Source organism: Lycium ferocissimum, chromosome 10 (assembly GCF_029784015.1).
Source record: "Lycium ferocissimum isolate CSIRO_LF1 chromosome 10, AGI_CSIRO_Lferr_CH_V1, whole genome shotgun sequence".
NCBI classification, from domain to species: Eukaryota; Viridiplantae; Streptophyta; class Magnoliopsida; order Solanales; family Solanaceae; genus Lycium; species Lycium ferocissimum.
The window spans coordinates 41,421,056-41,443,403 of NC_081351.1; the positions used below are offsets into that span (position 1 = coordinate 41,421,056).

General features: G+C 34.6%; 2 protein-coding genes across 3 annotated transcripts; one reads left to right on the forward strand and one right to left on the reverse strand.

Moving 5' to 3' along the window:
• Positions 1–1,653: 1,653 nt before the first annotated feature.
• Positions 1,654–10,305, reverse strand: LOC132033897 (G-box-binding factor 4-like). The gene is made up of 4 exons (XM_059424038.1): positions 9,585–10,305; positions 8,835–8,906; positions 5,754–5,783; positions 1,654–2,261 (listed from the first exon to the last, which is right to left on the reverse strand). Exons 1-4 carry the CDS (start codon positions 10,227–10,229, stop codon positions 2,181–2,183), a joined length of 828 nt encoding a protein of 275 aa, XP_059280021.1. The 5' UTR covers positions 10,230–10,305; the 3' UTR covers positions 1,654–2,180.
• A 3,223-nt stretch (positions 10,306–13,528) lies between these two features.
• Positions 13,529–16,444, forward strand: LOC132033898 (F-box/kelch-repeat protein At3g23880-like). 2 transcript variants are annotated; one of them, XM_059424040.1, is made up of 3 exons: positions 13,531–13,839; positions 14,467–14,908; positions 16,143–16,444. In XM_059424040.1, the coding sequence occupies exons 1-2, from the start codon at positions 13,661–13,663 to the stop codon at positions 14,900–14,902; spliced, it is 615 nt and encodes a 204-aa protein (XP_059280023.1). In that variant the 5' UTR covers positions 13,531–13,660; the 3' UTR covers positions 14,903–14,908; positions 16,143–16,444. The 2 variants fall into 2 exon arrangements, with proteins under 2 accessions (XP_059280022.1, XP_059280023.1); XM_059424039.1 differs by having other exon boundaries at positions 13,529–14,908.
• Positions 16,445–22,348: the final 5,904 nt, after the last annotated feature.

Here is a 22,348-nt window from a genome sequence, read left to right on the forward strand (position 1 = left end):
TTACTATCCCTGACAAGCAAAGTCTCTTCTTACTATCCATGACAAGCACGACTCACTCATGCATGTCACTTGAAAGGATGAAAAAAGCAAGATGAAAGTGCAACTATTGTAATAGTTATTATACCATGATAAGGAAACTAGCTGACTGCGTTTTTATTCACGAAGATATATCCACTGTTAACTAAATTATAAATTATTGCGGTGGAGTTCCAGACACGTATTTGATGGTACAAAAAATATATCTATATCCAGTTCTGTAGTGTACTCCTTTCTTGCGCTCTAGCTTACAATTTTAAGCCAATGTTATCCATTCTCAAATTTAAATGCTCAAAGAAAGGAAAAAGGGAAAAGAAAAAAGAGAGAAACGAGATGCTGCCTTTTTTCCCCCTTCATCTAAGTTTTACCGAACAAAATTATTCGATGATACATGTATTGATAGTAGAAGGGGTGAAGCTACTAGCTTGAAAGAATGAGTTCACTTGATTCCCCTTTGTTGAAAAACCATACTGAGCAAATAGGAAAAATATTGTAGCTTTTTTAGTTTTACATAAATTATTGAATCCTCTTGACATTCCAGAAAAATTTAGTATAATAGCAAAGGGATTTCAAAATGTTGTTTTAATTCATAGATTCAAACCAAATGTGACATTTTTCAATCCCCTACAACTAGTAGATTATAAACGGACACTATTGAAATCAATACTACGTTAAAGCATACACAAAGTTAAAACAAAATTATTCCAAAGTAGTAGGTCAAAAAAATTGGTCAACCTAAATCTAGAGCACAGTGAAAAAGTAGGAAATGTAGTATAAACATGGCTGGATTATAAGGTCCAGAAAAGAAATCTAAGCCTCTATCTTCCACACGCATGAGACACTAGGAGTACTTCTAAAACATCATCCTTTCTAACTAGAATTTCTAGTAATGTCCACTAACTATATATTCTTTAAAACTTTGTTTACTGACATCATGAGCACTAAAAAGCGTTTAGATTTAACTCATTTAACTAAGGAAAAAAGGAGTGTAATTTTGTGGGCCTAAAACATTAAAAGAATAAAAAGTCAAGAAGTATATACCAGACAAATAACTAGAGGACAATAATAGGTACTGCTCCGAGGACCTTTGAACTGTCAATTTTTTTTATTTTTTGGAAGGAACAGAAGCAGAAATATACGTACTTTAATTTGTCTGGTTGATGGAGGAAGATAAGAGATGGAGAATATGGGCTTCTTTTGTTAATTAATTTGTGCTATATTATACTTTAAAGAAACATAGATTTTATCTTTTCAGGTAGATAAAAATGTAGTGAGATTTATCTCCGTAGCAACTCGAAATTAAGGATACATGGAGTAAACAGCGTGCTACATTAACCATTTCACGTTTTCCCACTTTATTTTACTTTGACTCAACAAGCTTCTAAAAGTTTCATTGTGCATTACTACTACTTGGTACCACAGAGTAGGATAATTTCGTTCTATTAATTAGTATGCTCATCCAATCACATAATAACTGCAATACTTGTTGCTATATGAGGCATTTTGTTTGCGATTATTGACTAAGAACTCCATTAAAAATGCAAAAAGTACGTGGCATACCATGAGCTGTGTTAACCCATGAGTTATCCTTTCTTTCTTTTTACGCCAAATATATGCTACGCCAAATATTGTACCACCCTATACCCAAATTGTAATAGATTCGTGAAAAGATTACTCAATATTGGCATAAGAATGCATATCGATGATTTCATCGTGTATGTCGAGCAGAGGAGAAAAGCGTGAGCCAACATCACTGATCAGTCTTGTGAGCAAAAGCTATAACGAGCCATTGACCCCAAAAGTACAAAATGTTAGTCCAGCTCGTTTCCCATACTTGTACCCAATCTAACAAGTGAGGCATTTGCATTGTAAACCTCCTATAACTACAACCAACTAAAATTTTTTGCTGACTTCGATGAACTCACTCCACTACATAAATATTAGATCCCGTTATAATTTTCCTGGTCAAGATACTATATGATACTGCTTTTTACAAAGGAAGCACTACCATTCAGAAAGAATCACCATCAGCTAAATTATCCGACCTGATGTTATATCACTTACCCCAGCATGGTTAGGCTCCTTTATTCTTATCTATATCAGAAGGCATTCATTTTGAAGTATGCCTGACGCACAGTGATAGATTACCATTGCATGGAGCAAACTCTTCTCAGGACACGAGGCGGTTTTCGCTTCTCCACAACTGGAATCACTTTCTCTATTAACTGCAGGAAAATTGTCAAGAAATGTTAAATGTGCTGACATTACACTGCCTAGTAGATTGTCTCTGTTGGCCATGTTGCTAATGTTTGTTTTTATACTGATAAGCTTAATGACAATGTCAAAAATTAGCTTCTTATACAAGCCATAAAGTCTCGTGCATACTCAAATAGGGAAGCAGTGACACAATATTAACTTAACCATACAGTCAAAAGTGAAAGACTACACAATGGATCTATTGCTAAAGAAAGACAACCACCATAATAGAGGTAACACTTGCTCTATCATTCCATCCAGTTGCTTTCCACCCCATCGCAACCCAATATATAGCTAGGGATGAAATGGATGAGGACCAAAGCACACAGTACAACTGCCATAAGACGTGATAACTAGAAGAAAACCTAGATTCGCTTCCATGGAGATTATTCACTAGCCAATTTCTAGTTCTTCTCATTCAACTCTGTGTTGTATTTGCAATAATTAGCAAACGTCGAAATTTACACTTTTAGTTCCAGAAAATGAAAGGGAAGAACTTATGGCTCATTGATATATACTCCCTCAATCTAAATGTAAGATGGAATCTTCATAAGGGAGCTCAAACGGATGGAATTCTTGAATAACATGGATTATAACTTCTTTTTATTACAGGTACAGGGCTTTGAATAGTACCCCCTCCGTCCCATAATAAGTGTCACCTTAGCCAAAAAAATTTATCCCATAATAAGTGTCACCTTAAGAAACCAAGACATAAATTGACTAGTTTTTTCCAATTCTACCCTTAGACAATAAAGTAACATCTAAATGATGATTGGAAAAGCCACATAGTAACTTGGTATTGTTGGATTCCCAATGTCAAAAGATTTACTTCTTGTGCATGCTCTAATCAAAAGTTAAAAGTAATTTATATATAGGGATAATTTGGTAAACTTCACATTGCATTATTGGTTTCTTAATATGCGTGTTTTTGGCTAAGGTGACACTTATTATGGGAGGGAGGGAGGGAGAAAGTAAAGCAGACCATAACTATATTACACACATAAAAAGTGGAAAGAGTCGATCATCACAAGTCAATGAACAAGTTGTCATAAAGAGACTATTACTTTCCTTTTAGAAAAATAACTATAGAGTTTGGGAAAATGAAAAAGAATCCAAAAAGAGCTCTTGAATTTCAGAAAAATGTTTAGGAAAGGATTATTTGGAAAACACTTTATAAGAACATCATTAGGCCTTGAAGTGCCTTTTCCTGACACTTCAAATAATCTTTCAGAAAAGTAAATGACACCAATGACAACAGATAATTTTGCAGTTCAAAGATTGAATGAGCAAGCAGAAAGAGAAGGTGGGATCGTACACTCGAGTACTTGGAGAACCATAATCTTATATGGTTAGTCAGTATATCAAAGTTATACCAGATCCAGTTGAATCCAAATGCAGGTACATGCAGGAGATCTGGATGTGAATGGATTTACCAGTTGAGACAGTCCCATTATGATTGAGAAATCTGGCCATGATCATTCTGTTTCCTTTTCTTTTTTAGGCATGTTACCTGATTGTTACTGAGAATTTTAACCGGCATTCATTATTTATTATACATATATTAATTTTTTGTAATTGTCTTAGATAATTGGATTGGAGCTGTATATTAACTTAAAATTACACTTGAAGTCCGTTTACCTCACAGGATATTGTAAGGAAATGCAAGATGAAAGTCCACCACTATGCCTTGTTTCATCTACCAGACAACCACACACGCATAGTGAAGTACTCCTCTTTCCATTTGATGTGAATTGCACGATATGGCTAACCCAATGACAATCTTCTTAACAGCATTGGAACAAATACCAAGAGAAGAGATATATTTCTGAAGATATACAATTCAGAACCTTGTTTTAGCGTTATAAACACTATTTTTTGTTTTTAAAGTCTAGTGTTGTAATATTTTTAGTGGATTTATTCAAAAAATCGTCTTAAAGGCTACCTTTGTCAGTAACAAACAAGTTCAAATTACCTAGTCAGTGCTCTCATGTTTCATTATTGAAATAAGACATCCCAACAGTTCGGATTCATGCAGCATTGATCGCAGATACTTCCTTACAATACTTCAGAAACCTAAGAACCCAACTATATGGATACTTAAAATGTAGGATTTTCGCTCATAGCAGCAAATTGAGGGAAAAGGATGTGATTCTTCGTACCTTTCATATATAGATCTCTACTTTACTTTCAAAAGATTCGTCTACCAATATTTGAAAGCAATGCAAAAAGTTGGTCAAGGTCACTCTCGTTAACTGGATCAGGTCATGCTCTTACTTTTTAACGCATTAGACAACATACTCAATGACATCCCCAATAGCTTGTGTACTGAAAACAAAGGGTCATTCCCCAGCTTTTTCGCGTGGGCTCCAAAATTAGTTTCGAACAAGTCAAACCCACTTCCATTTTCAAAGGTATCAGGAAATTCGTTCTCATCGGATGAATACATAGGACTCATAAAATCAGTAGCAGTTAAAAATCAAAATTTTGACCCAACGCAGATCCCTACATTGATAGCTTCAATCACAGCTGGTCAAAAAGAGTTTGTCTTACTACAAGAAGAGTGGAGCATATATGACAGCCCACGAACTGTTCCAAAATGAAATGAGAATATTTTGAGCAATTTTTTTTCCTAAAAGTTTGGAAAAGACTTGTCTATTCAGGATCCACTTCTTTTCTTGATAAGTAAGTGATCCTCACCTACCGGGAACAGAAACCAAACTCCTGCCGAGAAACTGTAATATTAATTTTGTCAGATGCCCTTCCCATTTTTTTAAGGCCTACCTCTTACCAGTGACTTGCTATTTAGATGATCTTATATCCTGCTTGGGTTCGAAAGTTAATTGTCATAAAATTCAAGAAAGCAGGTCCCCCAACAAAAGAGTGTAGAAGGAAAGGAAATCAATTTTCTTGCGTGAATTTGTTGATCAGGGAGAAAAAAGAAATTTAAATAGGAAAATATATGATTGAAGGAGAAGGCTTCTAAATTCCTGCAAACTTTTTACAGGAATTGATTTGCAAGAGAAAAAAAAAAAAGCCTCAAAGGGTGGATCCATCAACTTTTCTGCCAATCAAACACATGAAAACACAGAGAGTTAATTTTTCTTGTACTATCCAAGACTTATCCCATCAACTAAATGGAATTCACTAGAGCTAGATGTTTCTGACTTCCACTTTGCTGCACAGTTTCTATAAACCTAAAAATCTAAACAATGAATTATGCTCATCAGTTTACAACTAAAGAACCATGAATTTCCCGGTTTCACTTCTACATATTTAAGCTGGCAGTAGCAACTAAAGCATGTGATCAGAAGCAAAAGAATGTCCCCAACAGTATCAAAGAAGTCGTTAGAAAAGGTGGATGAATATTTGCAAAAACTCTCTAATCAAAGGGCTGGACATAAGAAAAAACAATGAACCACTGAACCACGACAAATAGCGAATAGAATAGCAACAGAAATTACCTGCTTATAGCGTGATCTGGTTCGTTCTTCCTGAAAATTACAGAGAAGTACTTGTGTTACTTATAGAATCAAATCGACAAAACAATTACATACAGAAAAGTGGACGAACATATATTTGACTATGATACATCACTGCTCAGACGTAATTATCAGATGTTACAGGCCAAAAGATAAGTTCCGCCTTTTTTACTACTAATCAACATGCCTGGTCGAAAGATTTTCATGAGACAGTTAGATCTATCTAGTCAAAAAAAAAAAAAAAAAAAAAAGATGAACAAAAAAATCATCATATGTAAACAAACAGTATGAGATTATATGCTTTCGGCTACCATCGAACTAACAACTAATAGGATGTAATATATGTGAAGCTCATGCCATGTAACAGAAAAGCTATCCCCAAAAAATAATAAACAAATAGCTTTTTACGGAGTCAAAGAAGAACAGGACAGCAACATTCGACTTCCACTTCAAGATCATCAATATTTCCCAAAGTATTTTTACAGTCAACTAATATCCTATTTGCATATATACTGGTCATTTCCAATATCTTTGAAAGCGCTCTTAATCAAGTAAAGGGTTAGTGGGCTGCAAAAGGGAAATATAATTCCATTATAAAAATCTACAGTCAAACCTCTCTATAACATCATTGAGTCCGAAAAATTTTGGCTGCTACAGCGAATGACTGTTATACACCTATAACATTGACATTTTAATAATATTTCATTGTTATAGGCAAAAAAGATGCATGAAATCTAATTTTTCATTTTTAATTGCCAAATTCTAAGCTTAATCACAATTTGGATAACGAAGTAAAATCTTTTAATGTTGGATTAATATTCTTTGCCATAAGTAGTGTACTAAACTATCAAAATATTTGGTCAAAATCTCTAGATCTATTATTGGTAATCTTAGAGATGATTAATCATTATATTACCCAATAAAAAAAAAAAGATAGCTGTTATAGAGGGGTAATTTTACAAAGAGCACATGATTACAAATATGGTTGTTGTTGTTATAGGTAAAAAGTTGTTATAGAGAGGTAAAATATACAACCAGACCTCTTTATAACAGCACCTCTCTATACTATCCAAGTTTTTTCGGAACCGATTTTTTATGTTATATTTTACCTCTCTATAACAGCTTTCAACCATCTTTACAGCAGTACGGTCTTTGTAAAATTACTCCACAAACCCCCCCCCCCCCCCCCCAAAACAGCTATCTTCTTTTTTGGTAATATAATAGTTGACCATCTTTATAGAAATAGATTCTCTAAGATTACCAATAATAGGTCTAGAGATTTTGACCAAATATTTTGATACTTTAATACGCTATTTATACAAAAAATATTATATTAATATATTTTTCCATCATTAAAAGATTTTCCTTCTTTATACAAAGTGTGATTAAGCTTAAGATTTGGCATTAAAGCTCTCTATAACAGCAAAAAATTATTCAAATGTCAAATGTTGTTATAGGTGTATAATAGTCATTCGCTATAACAGCCAAAAAATTTCAGAACCAACAACGCTGTTATAGAGAGGTTTGACTGAAATATAAAAAATCGGTTCCGAGAAAAACTTGGTTGTTATATGAGGATGCCGTTATAGAGAGGTCAAGACTGTATATGATTTATAGTACAATGTTTCATTTGCAACACAAAATTGTGCATTAGTATAACGTTTGATTTATGGTACAGAACCCTGCATAGTTATTATTTTTTGTTGACAAAAGATGCATATAACAACCTGCATAGTTATTAATATTGCCATAACTTATATATGCGAATAGAATGTCGACCAAGAGTATGTGTATTACAAACATCTGGATAAAGAGTATCTAAAGGCAAAACTAACTTAAATTAGACAATCCCAGTACAACTATATATAAAGGCAAAAGTGACTTAAATTAGACAATCCCAGTACAACTGTATTATTATTCACCATATGAAAATCCTTGCGTTATTCAACCCATAACAATCTCTATGTATTAACCGCCGTCACAATCCCTATATTGTAATCCCTACATAACTAGTTCGTGAAATGACCCTTAATAGTAAGTTAGTAACAATGACATTTCCTTTGCCACCATTTCAAATGACTTACAAGTTTATTTAGAAAATCCTAACATAAAAGCATGTTTTTACAATGATGTACAGCCATCACAAACACAAGAAAAAAATATGAATCTTTTTTTGTTTGTTTGCAAATAATAATACTCAGTTCCCTTGGAAAACTGGGACCGACAGTTTGCCACAATAAGTACTTGTAAACGATTAATAAGCACAACGATCGAGATGTTAGTATATACCCCATCAGAAAGTCAATACTTTGAACTGAAGTCTTTGGAATAGGTGAAACTAAATATCACTATAATCTGCCTCATCGAAGTAGCATACTGCGCCTGCAGCAGTACTGGAGACTCCTGCTCTAATTTTTTTTTTTTTTCTCTCTCATAAATGTGTTTATAATAAAGTGCTCATCCTTTTTTCTACCAAAAGTCAGGAAGAATGAACTTCATCAAGTTCACATAAGGAAGGCTTTCCCCTCTTCACTGTTCTCCCTTGTTTCTCTATTTCATTGTTAATGCTATTTATTAGATTTACCAAAAAAAGTCATTCAGTGAGCTTATGGAGCCAATACATACGAATTTAACATTTATAGAAAATATGAATTTAACATTTATAGAAAAGACTGGAACTTGCAGCTGCAGAAATAGACTATTGATGCGTTGTCTTTAAAATGTAAACAGATGTGACAGTACACAAAGACAATCTCTTATTTGCTATGCTAAGAAGCTGATATATAATATACCTAACCAATTGAATTAGCGTTTAATCTTCATTCTCTGAATCAATTCAAAGTCCCAGTACAAGCAATGCAAATAATAATTGTCATCTTAATTTAATAAAAAACATTATTTTTTGATAATCAAAATTACTAATAACAGACACATCCCAACTAAAGCTCGAACCTTTGACAACCACAACATACCCAGCGTATTCCCACAAGTGGGGTCTGGGGACAAAACTTATTAAAATACAAAACAAAGGTCTAACTGCCGGAAAATATTAAAATGAATTACCTTTTCTTTCAACAGCTGTTCATTCTCCTCCTCTAATCTAACTGCTATTGACTCAAGTTCCACTTGATAAGCCTATACCCACAAACAAAATTCCAAATTCAGCTCAAACAATCACAAAGCTAAAATAGATGAAAAGACTAAGGGGCCATTTGGTAGCTGGTTAGAGTTATGCGGGAATTAGTAATACAAGGATTAGTTATGAATAATTTTATGTAGGGGTTGTTTATCCAGAGTTTAGCCATTTATGTAGTATTAGTTATTTCATCTTCTATCATGCATAAAATAATACATAGATTCTCTCATAACTTATACATATATTAAGGACCCATTTGGCCATGACAATTATTCACTTTTTTCCAGAAATTTTTTTCACTTTATTTGAAAATCGGTGTTTGGCCGTGAAAATTAAAACACCTAAAACCCCACTTTTTTCAACCATACATTCAAAAAAACAAATATTCTTTGCAAAAACTATAACCAAACACAACTCCAACTTCAAAAATTCCAAAAGAAGTAAAAAATATTTGGTTTTTATGACCAAATGCCTACTTAGTTACGTAGGTTTCTAAATTGCAATCCAAACACCGTATTAGGTGTGTTGAATTTTATACGCATAAAAAGAATGCTATCAAACTTGGTACAGTACTTATTACTTATGCAGAATTCAATACATGAATAACTCAGCTACTAACGAACTACCAGTCCGACCCCTAATAGTAATCACAACAACAGAATACTCCACATTGTTACCTGTTTGCGCTCTCTAGACCGTGCAGCAGACTCTCTATTCTTAATCATCCTCCTTTGCCTCTGCATCGCCGCCTTATCTAACTGCTCCACAACAACCTTCCTCTTCCCTCTCCCCACAAATCCTCCCTGCACACTCTGCACCGGCATAGCAGCCATATACGCCGTGTTATTATCATTACTATTATCAAAAGTATAAATTCCACCACTTCCTAATTGTTCAACCTTCACTGCCGGCCCCGCTACAACATCCTCCTCCTCAACCGCACCCGCTTTCACTAAAAAATCCTCTAATGTCATAATCTCATCCACTTTCTCCTCCTTACATCGCTTTTTTCCTTCCACAATTTCCCTCCACACATCATCAACCGTTCTCCTAACCGCCGGAATCGCACTAACCGGCGTTATCGCTGTCTCGGAATCGCTTATCGGCGTTATCGCTCCGGCAGCATCGAGTAACGTAATCTCCGTGTTATTATTATTATTACTGAATATTCCGTCAACTGTGATTGAAGTCGCTTCCAAATTGCCACTCCCGTTATTCGAATACTGTTGATTATTTTGCATATCGTACGGTATCGTAGACGATGAAGATGACGATGCAGCTGATGATTTCCTGCGATCGGAAATTAGCTTAGTTGAGGCCATTTTCCGGCGGGGCAAAAAGGATCAAAGCTTCATAGGTGATGATTGTGTTGTGTAATGTAATGTGTCTAGGGTTTCGGGTTGTTGGTGTTTGTGTATATAAAGGGTTTTTATTTGGGGATTTGAGGGATATTCAAAGAGCGCGTGAGTAATAGATGGAGTTCCAGAATTGGAAAAAGAGGAGAAGAAGAGGGTGCTGGGTTCGCAGCCGAAATTAGAAAGACGAGATAAGTTGCTTAGTTTTTCATTTCCATATACGTCGTTTTGAGTGTGTAGTGGGGTCGTTCTGTGTTATCCCCATAACTCAAAATAATTTGGCACTTAATTTCAAATCTTATTTGACCTGTTCGATTGATCGCATAAGTAAAATAATTTGTATGTACCAAAAATAAGGAAAATAATTTTAATGGGTTGGTAGTACTTCTGGTCCCCCATAAAGTTTTTTTAGGCAGTGTGATATCTAGAGTCTGTTTTGGCTTATCTGATTTATAATAGCTGATAAGCATTAAGTGCTGATAAGTATTTTGAAACTAAGCTGCTGCAGTGTTTGGCAAAAACAGTGTTGACAACCATTTTTTCTGTTACAAAGACTTAAATACCCTTAAAGTCGTTTACACTAATAAAAATGTTATTTTTATAAGTTTTTAAATACCAAATTAATTAAAATACGAAATAATTTATGCCTCATTTTATTTTAATACAAAATTAATAAGATAAAATTATTTCTTATGTATATAAATTATTTTATGATAAGCTAAATTACAATCATAAGCTATAAAAAATAGTTAATAATTATACTAAAGTTCGTTAGTATAACATACTCAAATAGTACACAATATTTGAATGGAAGAAACACATGCAATTAATGAAATTCTATTTGTTGCTACTTAAATCAAACCATTCAACTATTATAAATATCTTGAGAAATCAAATCACAAGCTTGACCATCCAAGGGTATTATCTCTTGGATTTTCTGAATTTTCGATGTTTGCATTTCTGAAATTCTTGTATGTTTTTAACACTGGTAAAGGAGAGCTGCCGGGTTTTAAAGACGTGGGGTGAGGAAGTGACGTGATGAGAAGGTTAGGGTTTTATTAGAGTAAAGGTATTTAAGGGATTACGAAATAATGTGAGGGATAGAGTAGTAAAAGTCTTGGTCAAACTAAAAGTGCTTATAAGCTGGTTTGACTAGCTTATAAGCTTAGCCAAACACCCTCCTAATTAAGTGCCATCGCTATCCTTCCAATGCGTATAGGGTAAATCTGCTCCTTTGCAATAGCCTGCAGTATCTAATTAAGTAGTCGTTTGGCCATAGAAATCAAAAAAAAAAAAAAAACTTTTTTTTGAAGTTGGAGTTGGAGTTGTGTTTGGCCATAGTTTTTGCAAATAATAATTTATTGTTGAAATGTACTTTTCAACAAGGTTTTGGTTGTTTTTCAAGTTTTATTTAGAATTTTCATGGCCAAACACAGATTTTTGGAAAAAGTGAAAAAAAATTCCGGAAAAAAGTGAATAATTCTTATGGCCAAGCAGGTCCAAGTGTATTAAACTTTCAAGTGGTTGAATTGTGAACTTTGTCCTTTTGTTTATGGATATTCACAAGTTTATCACAGTTACTATTAATTATTACATCACGTAATTACTCGTGTTATGTTGTACTTGTATTGTCACTCCATATTTAATCACAGTATGGTTTTATAAATAGTCAAATATAATATACTTTATATATAAAGGAATAAAATAAAGAAGAAAATGGAGGATCGCCGGAATAGGCCACGAAAGAGAATAAGAAAAGATGAAAATGAGTCGGATCATGTTAAGCAAGTCAGTCTCTAATAGTTAAAATTGGGGAGGGTCAGAGAGCTTGTCACGTGTCCCTCAATTAAAATAATGGATAAATCTGTGCCAAATTATAACAGAGGATATATTTAGGTTGAAAGTATAACGGAGGGATATATTTAGACAAAGTATAACGAGGAGTATTATTTAAATAATATTTGACAGTACAGGGTATAGTTGACCCTTTTCCGATTTAAGTATAAATACTCAATGCGGATGTGGATAAGTATTTACCATTTTTGTTTCTATGGACTTGGAATAGAATCACTGGCTCGTTAGTTCTCTATGAATTTAAGTTAACATATGGTGCCACAGCTATCCAATTTTACACACTTAGGGCTCCTTTGGTACGAGGGATATGGGATAAATAATCCCGGAATTAAATTTGAGATGAGTTTATTTCATGTTTAGCTGGGATAAAATTGCGGTATAACTAATCTCGGGATTAGTTATTCGGGATTATAGTGTTATTTTATCCCTGTGGGAGGGTGGAATAACCAATCTCGGGATCAGTGTTTTCAGAGCCGTTTTCGGGGCGATTCCAGTGGCGGGGTGTACCAAAACGCTCCGGAGCGTAAATGAAAGGCGTAGATCCATAGGGCGTACGCCTTAGAATTTGGGGCGTAAATCCCAGGCACAAAAGCGTAAGCCCCGGGCGTAAAGGCATACACCCCAGATGTTAAATTTGATTTTTATTACTTTAAAAGTATATTTGCTATAAATTATGATTTTTCATTATTGGTATAATGATATTTATGCTTTATGTTATCATGTTTTCATGTTGTAGTGGTTTTCCTAAAACATATAAATAAATAAAGCAACTCTGATAGAAAATAACAGTGCCATAAATATATTTTTATAGATGATTTTGCCTGAATTGATATGATAAATATTTCACAAAGACTATTTTCTTGAAGTAACTTTATCCTTTTTTTGTCATTGCTCTTACACTTTTGCCCTTTTCCTTCTTTGAATATATAAATAAAAATCAGTGCAAGTATTAGTTGAGGTCGGGAAGGACTAATAGATCTCGTGATTGATTATGAAGTAAATGAATATTTCAATTTAAAGATTATCTAGGCTATTATCATTGTTTGTGTTGTTACCTTTCTCAAATAATATTTATAATAATTTTTTTTATATTATTGGTGATTTATTTGAATTTATTTGCTTAATTTTAATGAAAACTTTACTTTTGATTATTTTTCAGTAATAAAATTATAAAATTGAAGATACATGAAACATACGTCCCGTAGATCCATGGACTCACGTCCCGTGTCTTGAGACTTACGCCTCGCCCCGTACTGCGTAAAACGCCTTGTCTCGCTCTCTCGCCTTTTGAAACATTGCTCGAGATAACTAATTCTAGGATAAAGTGTTTCCCACCCAAACGACCCCTTCAGGGATGCTTTGCATTCAATAGTATGCATAAGGCACCAAAATAATCCTATAGCGATACTTTTAAGGGGCCGCTCGTGATCAAAATGGAAAATATTTCAGAACACAACAACACCTAAAAAAACGTACGTATTCCACGAAAAACAGCAAAACTGAGGAACAGTATTCTCCAAGAGCGCAAATTTGTGAAACCCCAAATGGAATCTGAGGGAAATGAAGCCTCTCATCTATGCCCAAAGAGGAACAAACCCACTAACCATTCCCAGTTTCCATCAAGTTCAATGCAAGATTTGAGCTTAAAAATCTGTATTTTGCCAACAGAACTCATCACTGAAATACTCTTAAGGCTTCCAGTAAAATCACTCTTGAAATTCAGGTGTGTTTCAAAATCTTGGCTTGCTTTAATCTCTAGCCCTCAATTTGTCAACACCCATCTCAGTATATGTGCTAATAACAAGGACAACACCCACCATAGGCTTATTGTGACGGTTAATCGACATAAGTACAATCTTAAGGACATTTCTGTCAGTTCTTTACTTTATGATTCAGTTACTGAGGCATTGGACTTGGACTATCCTACGAGAAACACCCTTAAATGTATTAGTATTGTGGGTTCTGTCAATGGGTTGATTTGTCTTTCCCTTGGAGAAGCAAACTTTTTTATCTGGAATCCATCAATTAGGAAGTTCAAGGAATTGCCTGATTGTAGAGATGCATTCTGTTTTGGTTACCCTTGCATTTATGGTTTTGGATATGATGAGCGTCATGATGATTATAAGGTAGTGGTAGGGTTTGCTAATAAGAGTTATGACCGTTCTTTTCTTGTTAAGGTTAAAATGTATAGTCTAACTAGTGATTCTTGGACAAGTATAGAAGATTTTCGTAGTGATTGGTTTGCCATTAGGTCGGCTATGTTTGTGAATGGGAAACTTCATTGGACTATATGTACTTATTGTCATCCTTGTGATTCTTGGGACATCATTTCTATTGATTTGGCTGATAGGAAATGGGGAAAAGTGGAGCAACCTTCCTATGAAGAAGGAGATATTTATTCGACGCTGGGAGTTTTGGGTACTGATCTTTCCGTGTGTTATAATTATCTTGGAATTCGCGCCGATGTGTGGGTTATGAAGGAGTACGGGGTTAAAAAATCTTGGATAAAGATGTTTACCATCTGTCATCCATTTGAACCGCTGGCTTTTCAGTTCTATACATTCTTTTGCATGTCAAATAAAGGTAAAATTTTGTTTGTGTGTGGACCAGAGGTCAGGATTTACAATCCAAAGGATGACTCAATCATATGTTCAAAGATTACCAGCTATAACACCTTTTATGAGGCAAACATTTACATTGAAAGCCTAGTGTGGCCCTTTATTAGGAAGGAACCAATAATGCACATGGAGGAGATTGAAAAAGCTCAGATGAAGACGATCTTGTAATTAATAGTAAGACTTCTCTGTACATTTTTTATTTTCTTCTGCACTAGTTTGGAGCTTTCAGTGCTGCTAATAGCTTGTACATTTTCTTTAAGACTATCTTGTAGTTCTTTGACTTTTTTTTTTTCCTTGATGAAGTAAGTTGTTGCATTAAAAAAGCATCAAGAAGATGCATGATAGTTCTTTGACTTATTTGGTCAAACAAAGGCTGAATCGTCTTTCACTTTGGCAGCAACGTTGAGTTAAGCATGGTGCATTTCAAGGGTAAAAGCATTTTAGGATGCGAATTTAGCTGTTGTGGTCGTGTTACTTGTGGAGGGGTATCAAAAGACAGGGTAATATAGGAGAAAAAGATATGGGGATGAGCTTTGTTTAAGATGGCACTAGCTATTTTAAAGTAAATGAACATACAACTTTTTTCATCTTTGCGAACAGATTTTTTTTTCTACATTAGTGAATTCTTTATCATGTTTAGAGTATCTATAATTTGAATTCCTTTTTTTTTTTTTTTTTAAATGTGTACATTTTGTTGTCGTATTTCACAATATTAAAGTTAATTATGTGCAATGGTTATGTATCACCAATTGAGAGATGAAAATCATAGTTTAAAGCATTTCTAAGGGAAACACCTGCTTGTTATGCTATCTACAACCTATCATGATACTTTGAAAACGACCCTAGTAAAGCTAATATTTGTAAGATGTTATGACATGAATTTGATAGAGCATCAACCTATGTTGTGGTTCAATTTGTTGATTTACGTCCTTTCGGATCACTAATTGAGGAAGCAAGAGAGAAATGTAGCAGGCCGGGGAACCTATTGGTCTGCGATGTATGTTAGATTACTGGAGCTAGATGGGTTAAGGAGGTTGCTGTAAATCAGCTACCCTTTTATTGGCAGCATAATATGTTGGATTAGCAGTACAATTCTTGTGATTATTCTTTCGATACTTATAATAGACTTTGACACTCTGTATACCGCTTGATGTTGCACCATTTTCCATCTAGACATCATATAAGTTAACAATGGTTATTTTTTTTTGTGTCCATTGCTTAGAAGTTGAACGGAAGCAACTTTGACAACATGTCTCAATGTTGTTCGTAGGTTAAATGGAGCTTGTCCTTTTGCTTTGAATAACACATTCAGTTTCTATGAAAGTGGCATTTGCGTGCGAATCCTAATCTATACATGTTTTTTATTTTGAGGTGCTTTGTTAACTGATATGTACTATTGAACTTTCAGGAAGTGAATGCTGATTCTAGGAAAAAACTAATCTACTACTTGTTGTCTGCATGGATTGCAATGAAGAAGAAGGATGACTTTTCTCTGTTTTTGCTGTTTCTTTTTTTGGTCCGAAAGATAGAACTTGCATTGAGGTAACAAAATGTGTGTACAGGGAGGAGTTGGCGTAGTTAGCACGCCATGATTTTACTGTTCATTTGTGATGTAATTATGTTATTTTCTTGAGTACAGAGCAAGACTTACATACGCTAGCCACCTGCATATCACATTTTGTTGCTATAAATTTTTCAAAATTATAGTAACCTGCTTGAAACTTTAGTCTTACAGTAACTTTTTTTTTTTTTTTTTTTTTTTGTGGTGGGGGGGGGGGGTGGGGGGGGGGGGGGGGGGGGGGGGGGGGAAAAAGTTTAGGGTTACAGTACAATTTCAGAAAAGGTTTGAAATCATGCATTAATTTTGATTTAAATGATGATAAACTCTCGTAAACTTTGAACAGTAATGTTCTCTCTCCTTTGAGTATTTTTCAGTGGCTTGTGTGCTACAGGAAATTATAAAAGTATCTTATATGCAGGCCGTTAGTATTTTGAACCAATATCCAAAAGTTGGTCTAAATTGAAAGTACCCATTAATGTTAGAGAGAAAAACACTAGATAAAATATTTTCTTACGGAGTATTTTAAGGGGGATGTTGTGCCTTTAAACAGAGTAAGAATAAAGAGTCACAGACATGAAAATCATAGCAGGTGAAATTCGACAATAATGCCTAGGTGTAGTACCTGCAAGGGTGGTTGTTTGATATAGGGGACTTCTCCAATAATCTTTTTTAGGTGAAACCTTAATAAGGGAACAGGAGGAATTATGGAACATTCAGTTCTAAAGTCTGATGTGGTATCTAGTTTGTTTTGGTATTTTTCCTTGCTGCTAGTAGCTAATTTCTTATTTTCTTCTACACTAGTTTTGGTGCTCTGTGTGCTGCTAATAGCTGGTTATTTCCTTTAAATTAATAGATACACCAAAATAATTAGGTGCATTGGTTATTTATCACAAAGTGAGATGAAAACCGTTGTTTTAAAGGATTTCTAGTGTAACTCACTCTTGTTGTGTATCATCTATCTATAATGATACACTGGAAATTTGACCTAAGTCAATGTAGCCAAGCAATTCGAACAAGGAACAATAGCTAATCGGCGTAAGAAACAATCTCAAGAGTTTGGCAGACATGAATCGTCTTAGATGTAGTTCAATTTGTCAATTTGCGTCCTTTGTGATCCATTAAATTGAGGAAACAAGGGAGAACGTAGCGCAGGCCAAAGTATCTTAAGGTATGTATATGAAAATTCTTGGCGAGTTAGATTTACTGGATGTAAATCAACTAATTAAACCATCTTCTGGCTTTCAATTTACTTATGCATTTGACTTAATAATTTGTAAGCGGATTCATTAGATGGAATGAGTATCAGATTGTAATAATAAAAAAGGGAAATTCTGTTTATTCAGTTGGCGAGTATATTTACACTTCTTCTTAGTCTTGCATGAACTCGAAGGGGCTCTTCAAAAATACTTTTTTTTTTTTTTTACTTCGGTCATTTGGACATTTAAATGCTGTTTAATGCTAACTCCAGACTAAATGAGTACATCTTAATACATATAGTTTAAATTTGGATACCGTCCTTGAGATAAAATAATTTATCATGTTCTATCATCATAACATGACCTACTAACATATTAAATCCCGTCATTATATATATATAACATATCAATAAATCGTTGAATGAACTTAAGATCAATGCCAAAGAGGAAAGATTTGAGTATTAAATAGCTGCTAAAATGCATGAACAAACTAGAAGTTGCTAGAGTGATTTGGTTCATCATTTGAATAGCTAGCTAGGTAAGAAATAGCTAGACTATATGACAGAGATAGACAGCTTGGTACAACATCGAGCTTCTTTACTCATTGTTTTAGGCTTTGATTAATTGAAATCTTCTAACTACTTCAGAATAACTTTTGGAATGTGCTTGCTCTCTAGAACTTGAGTTAATGCATCTTTATGATGTGCGTTATGTGCTCCACTTCAAGGATGATTTGCCTTAGAATTTATAGCTGCAATTTGCAGAAACAATAAAACATTGGAAACATGAACAATTAAAAAGGGAAAATAGAACCAAAGGAAGTACTACATTTTTTTTTGGTAACTAAACAGTTTATTTACCAAGTAAGAGTTATGTACACACAGAAAAAATTCTGTCCACCTGTAGAGAAGTTCCATGGTTCAGAATACTACCAGTCATCAATAACAATTAAACAAACTATATTAAGCCATACACTAAGGATAGAAATTTAAGTTCTGTATTCTCCTCGCAAGTCGTGGTTCTAAGCTTGCTCTATACACACTGGTCCGGATAATCAACCTCAGCAACAATTTTGGTTCTCTCAGCTACTTGGCCTGGAATACCCTATAGTTACGCTCTTGCCATAACATATAAAATTATTAATACTAGTTGAATTTATTGAACCAATATTCTTTTCCTTTCCTAGTAACTTCCAGAAAAAGATAAAAAAGATTTAAAAAAAAATAAAAAAATAGGGCTCCACTAATTAATATCCAGGACAAACAGTAAAGAAGATTTGTGGAGGAAGCTGTAACGATTAATCTTTCGTTCCTGAAAATAATAATCAAGACAAGAAAAATAGCGACAAAGACTAATATTTGATTTCAAGAATTTGTGCGGGGGTTACAATCTTTATGAAATCTTAAATAAAAAGATGTAATCCTCTGATTCTTCTCCTCACGATACGGCCGTCAATCAAGGGTTTTGCTTGTTCTTGAATGGACGGATTGCTTGTTGTTGAGATTTCACTACGAATGCGGAGCCGAGCTTTAATCACAAACGTAGAGGAATGAAAAATTGCGGCTCACCACTTGGAGCGAAGACTTCTTAATATGCGGAAGACTTGTGACTGAGAGCTTCTCTATGTCTTTTTCTTAATGCTCTTGGCTTTATGAAGACCCCTATTTATAGTTGTAGGGAGAGCTAGGATTTGTATATGATTGGTTGAACCATGTCATTGGAACACTTGACGACATTTGATTGGTTCTTCTATTGACTTGACATGTTGTGTCACTTATGCACGTGGCACGATTTTATTGGTCTTCGTCTTGACTCTTATAATAGCGCGCCACATCATTCGATACGTGGCATGGACCTTAAATAAAAAATCTAATAAGTGGGTTGTATAACTATCATCAAACGAAGTCCGACAAGATGGACTAGCCATTTACAATTAATTGGTCTTTCAATTAAATCCATACATGTTGTTAGAGGTCTAAGCAATAAATCCGATTATGTTAGCCCATAATATTTGTTTGGACCAATACATCTCGAATTTAGAATATGATCCAAATTAATTTGTGGATTTAAGTCTACAGAGGCCACTTTCAAGTATCACTTGGAAATAAGGCCACTCAATTTCTTTTTTAATTATTTTTCGGTATTAGGGTTTAGAAAAAGGGGAATGGGTATATTTCATGATTTTAAAAAATTTGGAGGTTTTAAGTTATACACTTAAGTCTCTGAGCCACTTTCAAGTGACTTGTAATAAAATATACAAAGCCCCCTCTCTCTTTCTCCTAAAAATATGCATAATTCCCCTTCTCCCTTGTAATAAAATATACAAAGCCTTCTATGCTATCAAGACCAATCTCTCCAGGTCGATTTTTTCTTCTCTTTAATCATCGTCCTCAGGTATGTTAATTAATTTTGCATCAGTGGCGAAGCATTTTCAGATCCTTATTGCCTATTTAAAAGTATGGTTTTTTTTTTTTTTTCGATCTTGATAAAAACCTAATGTTCATAAAGTTACGCTTTTTCCAAAACCTTTGAAGTTTTGTCTGTTTTTCCGTCGAAATGTGTGTTATTTATACTTATTTTGCTTGTTTCGATCTTTCTTTTTATGTTTTTGCTTTTTGTAAATTATGGTCTATTAATAGACTTTTGGTCAATTATTTTTATTCCCTATCTGAAAAACAACAAAATAAAGTCCCCATGTGAGGATGGTTAAGATCCATGGTTCAGATACAATTGAGAGTTAAGAGTGATGGTTCTTATATCGTGGTTCAACAAAGTCTGTATTGTTATATATAGATTATATAAATGCCTAGATGTATAGGAAGAAGAGAAAAAATACTCCTCCGTTCTGGTGATATGGTTCAAACCTGTTCTAATGCGGATTGTAAGGATAAAAAAAGAAGAGGTGAAGAAGTTAGCCGAAATGTAAAAAGAAAAAGAAGTGCAGAAGCTGAGAGTGAGTCCTACTCAGACCCCATGGATGAGTGTAGTGTTGATGGTGATGAAGGAGATAGAGTTGATAGTAGAGTTGAGAATGATGATTATGTCACGACCCGAACTACGGGCCACGACGGGTATCCGAAGGCTAACCACCGAACACCACTCATCACTGTCTTATCTGCTCTCGTTCATGATGTACGTATATGATCATAGAAAATTATCTTGGTTTTGAAACATATTTACTGCACACATGAACATAAGCCATCGGCTATCGAATGATATATAATATAAACATACATATACATGAGGACTATGGCATCTCTAGACTTTAAGATTATCATCATCGTTATCATTATCATAACATATCTCTTATCTCGTTTGGCTATTCATGAACAAAGGTGTATGGTTTTCTTAAAGATGGAACATTCATAAGGAAGTGGAAATTCATGCCATAGGACTCATGCCTTAGAAAGAAAGGATTAGCCTCACATACCTTTGTCGCTTAACTATTTTATCGCTTGCTCGTTCTCCTTGAATGCACTTGTTTATACCTTGATAGGTCGTGTCGTCATTAGCTAAACAATCATAAAAACGTACTTACTAAAGCTAGAGAAATTTGGGGCTTCATTTCCTTTGTTTATTCTCTTTCCCGCCATATTCCATATCAGCACCAACGTCCACAACAACCATCACAATATCGCTAACAACAATCGTCATTCATTTACATGATTCGCATTTCATAGTTTCACCTCAATTTTCCATATTCATGACTAAAGTTCATTACCGTTCTTCGATTATAATACTCGTTCCACGCTCTAAATATCATTTATAACATTTACATAATCTCAACACAACCATTTTCATGATTCGTCTCAACTACTATTCCACAATGACATTATTCACCCATTTATAACCCATCTTCCATACTTTTTCATAATCTAAGTGTTTCCTCTTAATAATGCTTCAAACAACATGTAAAAATCATGAAACTTACCTTAAATGATAGAGGAATAGACCTTGAAGGATAACACACCTTTTGCACAAAAACCCTACTTCACCTTTCTTGGGATTTCTTGACTTTGATGGCTTTAATGAAGTTTCATAGGCTTGATTCACTTCAAATCTTATTGTTGATCCTTGATTCCCTTTGTTTTCTTGTGGATAAAATATAGAAAAGGTTCTAGAGGTCTTGAGAGGGTGAAGTCGTGTATGGAAATGAAATAAATGAAGTGGACTCACATTTAAAGGCTTGGAATAGTCTCAGCCGGCGGGACTTCCACGGACGGTTTCACGGTCGTGGGCCCAATCGTGGTTCATGACCAGCCAGCCACTCTTCTCTGCCTGGCTGTTCATGGACACATCCACGGTCCGTGGAACATTATATGGTCCGTGGAACCTTGGCCGTAAGAACTCGCGATTTCCTTCGGAATTGTTCCCGTCGTTTCGTTTGATCTCCAATCCTTTTGGAACCTTCTTAACACTTGTTTATTGTTACACCTTAGAAAAGTCCCCGTTAGCGTACAGTGAATAGACTCACGAAAGACATGATGTATACGAGGTTTGGGATAGCGAAGAGATAGTAATTGATGATGCTAATTAAGATTTCCAAAGACATACGAGTTAAGGAAAGGAAGTTGCTAAGAAAAGCAAGTTATAAGTTGAATGTATCGGATGGAAATTACGAGTATTGAGTTAATGATGTCTTAATGACACCTTGAAGAAGAGTTATAACGTCCCTTAGAATGGTATTGAAGTAAGGAACAAGTGTTAAGAAGGTTCCATAAGGATCGGAGATCCCTTAGTCGACGAAACAACTCTCGAAAAAAGCGGGCAAACATACGGCCGGACATGCGCGTACAAAATCTACGGACCGTATGTCCCCGTAGATCCGGCCTAAATGCATATTCTCTTGGACCAAAA

Bases quoted from the DNA above. Each gene is read 5' to 3' on its own strand.
- LOC132033898 (XM_059424039.1), top strand. From the start codon at position 13,661: ATGGAATCTGAGGGAAATGAAGCCTCTCATCTATGCCCAAAGAGGAAC.
- LOC132033897 (XM_059424038.1), bottom strand. From the start codon at position 10,229: ATGGCCTCAACTAAGCTAATTTCCGATCGCAGGAAATCATCAGCTGCA. The intron at 5,784-8,834 runs GTAATTCATTTT...TGTAATTTTCAG, and splicing joins AACAGCTGTTGAAAGAAAAG to GAAGAACGAACCAGATCACG. The intron at 2,262-5,753 runs GTAATTTCTGTT...ATTTTCCTGCAG, and splicing joins CCAGATCACGCTATAAGCAG to TTAATAGAGAAAGTGATTCC.